This window comes from Euprymna scolopes, chromosome 29 (genome assembly GCF_053919585.1).
Source record: "Euprymna scolopes isolate OS-2025 chromosome 29, ASM5391958v1, whole genome shotgun sequence".
Classification (NCBI taxonomy): Eukaryota; Metazoa; Mollusca; class Cephalopoda; order Sepiida; family Sepiolidae; genus Euprymna; species Euprymna scolopes.
Genome location: NC_136510.1, coordinates 114,168,824 through 114,174,823, shown reverse-complemented (window position 1 = coordinate 114,174,823; position 6,000 = coordinate 114,168,824). Strand labels below are relative to the sequence as shown.

The window sequence follows — 6,000 nt, the reverse complement described above, 5'->3', positions numbered from 1 at the left end:
TCTCAGTTCTTTCTTAACTGCACGCCAGTGGAACTCTCTGCCGCTTGCCTGTTTCCCACATGACTACAACTTGGACGTCTTCAAGTCCAACATAAACAAACTCCTGACAAACCACCCCCTTAAGTAAGACACTCTATCAAAATCCCCAATACTAATGATTACTACAATACTATCTCTTTGATTACTGTACACGCAATAACCCTTATCCCTGGGTGGCCTTCGGGCCTTGATAAGTGGTGACCCCCCTCCCCCCCCCATGTAAAAAAAAAAAATTACGCATACCGGGCAATGCCCGGCGGCTTGCTAGTATGTTATGAATTGCGGAATAACAATTAAGTCGATTACATTGTTTTTTAATGAAAATTCAATTTTACGGTTTTCGATTGTCGTTCTTATTCTGAAGAAGCCTCGATAGTTTCCATGTGATTCAAGGGAAAGAACTCTGAATCTACTGAGCCAACAGTAAGCATGTCTGCTTCTTCAATTTTAAAACGCACACAAAACAAATCTTGAAACGATGATTGAATTCAAGTTTCAAACAAATTGTACTTTGTGTGATATTTGAATCGTGATTTATTTATTTTTTTTATTTTTTCAGCTTTCTGGAGACTTATACTTTGTATGAGTATCATCTACGAGTTGAGTCTTGTCTTCTTGTTATTTCAGGTCAGTGTTAACTATCGCTTTTACGCTCAAAACTTTATTTATAAATTCCGTGCAACTCCAAAGTTCAACATAATTTTAAAATTAAAAAAAAAAAATTTTTAGTAGTACCTGTCACAGAACGAAAATGTCATATTCCAAAAGTCATATAAATTGATCAAGTATTTTTTTAACTAAAGAAATCAAATTGAATAAGTGATAACCTTGTCTTGATCCACTATATTTAATAAAGGGGGGGGGGGGCAACTCAATCTGCAAATCAAAATCAGATTTGTAATGGCGTCAAAATAATATTAAAATAAAAAAAAAATGATTTTCTATATAAAAAAAAAACAAAAACTTGATTATTTTCGTGACTTTTGGAATGACATTTTCATTCCGTAATAGGTATGAACATCGTAAAGATATTTTGTATTTTATTTTATTTTTTTAATTAGGTTGAACATTGGACTTGCATCTAAAATTCAAATAAAATTAGTGCAGTAACGATAATACACTCATACACACACAATTTGTTTCTTTAAAAGATTATAACATTAAGAACATTTTGGAGTTAAAATCAATTCAAGGTATTTGTGCATTATAAGCGGATTTGTAAAAAAACAAAAACAAAAAAAAACAATGCATTTAAGAAAACTACTAATCTGTACTTAAGTGTCATGTTGAAATTAGTAAAAATTTCAAAAATTGATTGAGTGGAAAAATAATTACAAATAAAAATAAAATTTATTTAATAATATAGTTTATCATATTTGTTAATTTTGGAGAGTTCTCAGAATCCAGTGGGGGGTATGGTCTTTTCATCACCTGGTATTTCATCACATGACTATTAATCACTATACATTTAACCCCTAAATGTAAGAGAGTTTCTACTTCAGTAGTTTCTTCCCCAGAACCGCCAGACTTTGGAATTCCATTCCAGATCCCTGCTTCCCCAACTGTACTGACATGTAGAAGTTCAAGTGTAACGTGAACCGATATCTTGCTGCTCAACTCCCTAGATAGTACCCCAGTAGCTTATGTCCCTGATAGTAGCCCCCTACACCAAAGTGGCAATGTGCCTTGTTTGGGGTGAAAATAAAATAAAAAAGAAATCACGCTTTTTTCATCACGTGAACACTTAATCACATCGAGACTTTTAATCACTTGGGGATTTCCGCAAGCGCTTCAAGGGTATTATTTTTTTGACCACATTATAATTGTTTATTTTTTAGAATCCTTTAAGATGATTCTTCATAATCTGTTCATCCATATTTGCAAACTATTGTCCTCATATTCATAGTTGTTGTTTATGCAACAAACTCTGCTAACCACCCCGTCCCTGACTTTCCTTTGCAGACAGATGCCACACTAGATGATCTGAAAATCACTCCTGCTCAGGTGCATGCTATCATAAGAAAGCTTGACACTGCAAAAGCATGTGGACATGATCTCATCCCGGCTGTGTTATTAAAAAAGTGCGCCGCCGAAGTAGCTCTAGTTCTCTCCAAACTTAATGCCTTAATGAATCTTGCTTTCCTGCCTGCTGGAAAACTGCTTCTGTAGTGCCAGTTTTCAAGAATTCTGGCAAAAGAACTGACCCAGTAAATTATCGCCCCATTAGCCTCCTCCCACTTTTTGCCATGTGTATAAATATTTTCTTTTCTTTTAGAAATTATCTTTAGGCTTTAATCTTTCAAATACAATCAAAAAGTTGGAAACCTGCAAAAGAATTATAAGTACTTCCTTTAAACTCCTCGGCCTAACGTTTACAGGGAACATGAACTGGAATATATGCATGGAGAGCATTGCCAAGTCTGCTGCAAAGAAGGTGGGCTCTCTCTACCGTGCTAGAAAATTACTTATGCCTGAAAGTATCCTGTACTTCTATAAGGCCACCATTCGCCCATGTATGGAGTAATGTTGTCACATTTGGGCTGGTGCATCTACTGCTTGTCTCTCACTCCTGGACAGGGTTCAAAAGAGAGTCGCCAACCTGATAGGTCCTGAACTGTCATCTAGGTTTCAGCCTCTGTCCCATCGACGAAATATTGCATCCCTCTGCCTGTTTTACAAGTACTTTAATGATGAATGCTCTGACGAACTGCAAGTACTTGTACCTCCTCGACGTGACTACCCCCGACAAACCTGACAAGCAACTAAGTCCCACCCCTTTACAGTAGAGATCCCTAGGTGTAACAAAGCCTTCTACTCCAATAGTTTCTTCGCCAGAACTGCAAGTCTTTGGAACTCCCTTCTGAGATTCTGCTTTCCCAACTGTACTGATATGCAGAAGTTCAAGTGTAATGTGAACAAACATCTTTCTACTTATCTCCCTTCATAATGCCCCCGCAAATTTATGTCCCCGGGAGTAGCCCCCTACTTCAAAGTGGCACTTGCCTTGTTTGGGGTGAAAGTTGAATAAAAAATAAAAAATAAATAAATCGGCTTTCAAAACTATGTCCTCCTATCTTTATTTTTTTTTTCACCATTAATGCACATGCCTCCCACATTTTTTATCCTTGGAAATCACCCATTTTTCAATTAAATCAATTAATTGCCTGCTTTATTTAGATACTCATTGCCATATACTGGGAGGAAGCTTCACCTGCTTCCCCACAGTAACTTAGTCCAAAATACATTGTAGTCTACATTGCACTGTAGAGAACCTACTGTTGATTTTATAAAATTATTTTTATATATATAACGGCTTGAATTAAAGTTTAAAATGCAAAAGTCAAGTATCATAGTTCAATTGTGATCTAAATAGAAACATTCATTTCGAACGCGCCCTTGTCATATCAAAGAACCTACTGTTAATTTTATATGCCTATTATAAAAAAAAACTACAAATTTTTTTTTGTTTTAAGTTAAACATATTTTTCTAGAAATGACATACTTATTCTATTTTCAGTTTGGCAGGGGGGGGGGTATTTTTAAAAATAATTTATGCAAATTTTGTTTGGATTTAATTCTCTTTTCAATTCTTGTTCAAAATTTTCCGATATTAACAAAAATAAAGAAAGATCTGTATTATGTACATTATATTCCAAAAATCAAGTAATTTTATTTTTAAATAAAATTAAATTTTCTGAGTAACTGAAAAGTAGCCGTCTTGTACACTATTTTGAAAATAATCTAAAAGATTAAAAAAGAAAAGGAGATAACTGAATAATTCAAACTTGCAAGGTTTACATTGTAATACCCACGAATTTCCATTAATTAAAAATGATTTTCTTTTTAAACCATGTAAATTGATGAAATAGTTTTATTTTTATGAAGAAAATCATTTCAAACAATCAATGGGAATTCATGAGCATTGCAACAAAACTAGTAAGTATAAATTATTGTTGAGTTTTCTCCCTTTGTTTCTTGACATTTTTTTTTTTTTTTGAAAATGGTGACTGAAACAGTCACTTTTTGCTTACTCATAAAATTTAATTTTCTTATTTAAAAATAAAACCACTTGATCAATTTATATGATTTTTGGAATATGATATGTTTGCTTCTTCATGGGTATGTACATCATGCACCTTTTTCTTTAATTTTTGTTTTTTTAATAAAGGGATGTTCTGGACAAGAACCTTGTTTTTCTACTGCTTTGGTTTCTTCTTCTTTGCCCATCAAGCCGTGTTCTTTTTTCTCTTTTTTCAGACAGTTCATGATGCAAGGCAGTTGATGACTCATATTGACCCCAAACTTGGTCTTCCGCTACCCGAGAAAGATTATGGGGGTAATTGTTACATCTATGATGCCAATCACACGGACCCTTTTCACAACTTAAAGGTGCCTCAACCATTTTTTATTTTTTTTTTACCCTGGGAAATGGTAGGGTGATAGATTAAGGGTTACATTCCAAAAATCACATAAATTAATCAAGTAGTTTTATTTTTAAACTAGCAGGCCACACCCGGCATTGCCCAGTCATAAAATATGCTTGAATATATTTTAATTAATGCAGATTTTGTATTTATTATTATAGAATCAATTCTTTAGCCATCATTAAATTGTACCCAATATATAATAGTGATCTCAAAAGTAAAAAAAAAAAAAAAAAATGACTTGGATGCCGTCAGCTAGAATCGAAATCAAAACCTAGCTCTCCAGCCTAAACCGCTATCCTTGAAGCCATATCCATATGCATATAAAAAATTTTTTAAAAAAATGTGTATGTATACAAGAGCACTTTAAATCAACTTAGGCCAATTTCCAGTCTTTTTCAATTTTGACTTTTTAGCAGCTATTTTTACTGGCTAAAGGCCAAACTGAATTTTTTTTCACAGGTCCAAGTCCCTTATATATCAAGTTTCAAGTTTGTAAACTAAAAAAATTAAAGAGGAGTTTAGTAGAGACCGTTCTCCAGACAAACAAAGTCACTTTTAGGAAGGCTTTATGTGTGAGTGCACAAAACCTCTAATAAAAGATTAATTTGCAACACAAAAGCATAGAACGATTAACCAATACCTCTTTTTTTTTTTTTTTAAGCAAAACAACGAAAGGGTTTATTTCGAAAGAAGAGGGGCTATATCCAAGGTGAAAGAAAATGGATAAAAAGTTCTTGGATGTAGAAACTTGAAGTGTCTCCAGGTTGTCCAGTGTACATCTCCAGTGAAGTAGTTGCAGCCTGGGAGGATTCAGTGGAGTGAAAGGAGAGAGGTCTGTCTTTGGTGGTCTGAGCTCCTTAGTTCCTGACAGGGGTAATTAGTTTCTTAAGGACATATAGGATTAATGCGCCCTACTAGCTGACTGGTCAGTGTGTGACTGTATTGTCAGCAAGAGGGCATTAATCCACAATAGTAACTAGTTTGTTATGATGACTGCTATACACTTGTATATATAGATGTGAAAATCAAATTTTATGAGTAACAGAAAAACGGTTGTCTTGCCCGCCATTGCAAAAATAATCTAAGAAAAAACAAAGGGAGATAACCCAATAATTAAAACTTGTGAGATTTATATAGGGAAATTCTGGACAATAACCTTCTTTTTCTACTGCTTTGTTTTCTTCTTCCATCAAGTAATGTTTTCTACGATGTTGGAATCCTTTTTTCATAACTTAAAGATGTCACAACCTTTTTTTCTGGGGGTGGGATCACTGGGGAGGAGGAGTTTCCTCTCCTTTCTCTGTTATAATTCAGTCAAACTTATCTCCCCCTTCTCTACCGATCTCCCCCCCCCCCCTTTCTTGTATATAACTGTATGTAAATCTGGAATGTTGGTTCTGTGCTTGTTATATAGAACAACAGAAGGCGGGGTGATCTAATTATTCGACCCCAACACATTATGAAATACTCAGCCGCCAAGACCCTATCTGTAAGCATCACAAGTTGTCAACCACGGCAAACCGTTAGCCCCATT

At 34.6% G+C, this 6,000-nt stretch overlaps 1 protein-coding gene across 1 annotated transcript in view; it reads left to right on the top strand.

Moving 5' to 3' along the window:
• Positions 1–6,000, top strand: part of LOC145252823 (phosphatidylserine synthase 2-like) — a 132,608-nt gene that overhangs the window by 104,280 nt on the left and 22,328 nt on the right. Inside the window, exons 6-7 of the mRNA XM_080112795.1 lie at positions 599–666; positions 4,297–4,428. Coding sequence (XP_079968921.1) covers positions 599–666; positions 4,297–4,428 — 200 coding nt within the window. The remainder of the gene's footprint in view (positions 1–598; positions 667–4,296; positions 4,429–6,000) is intronic.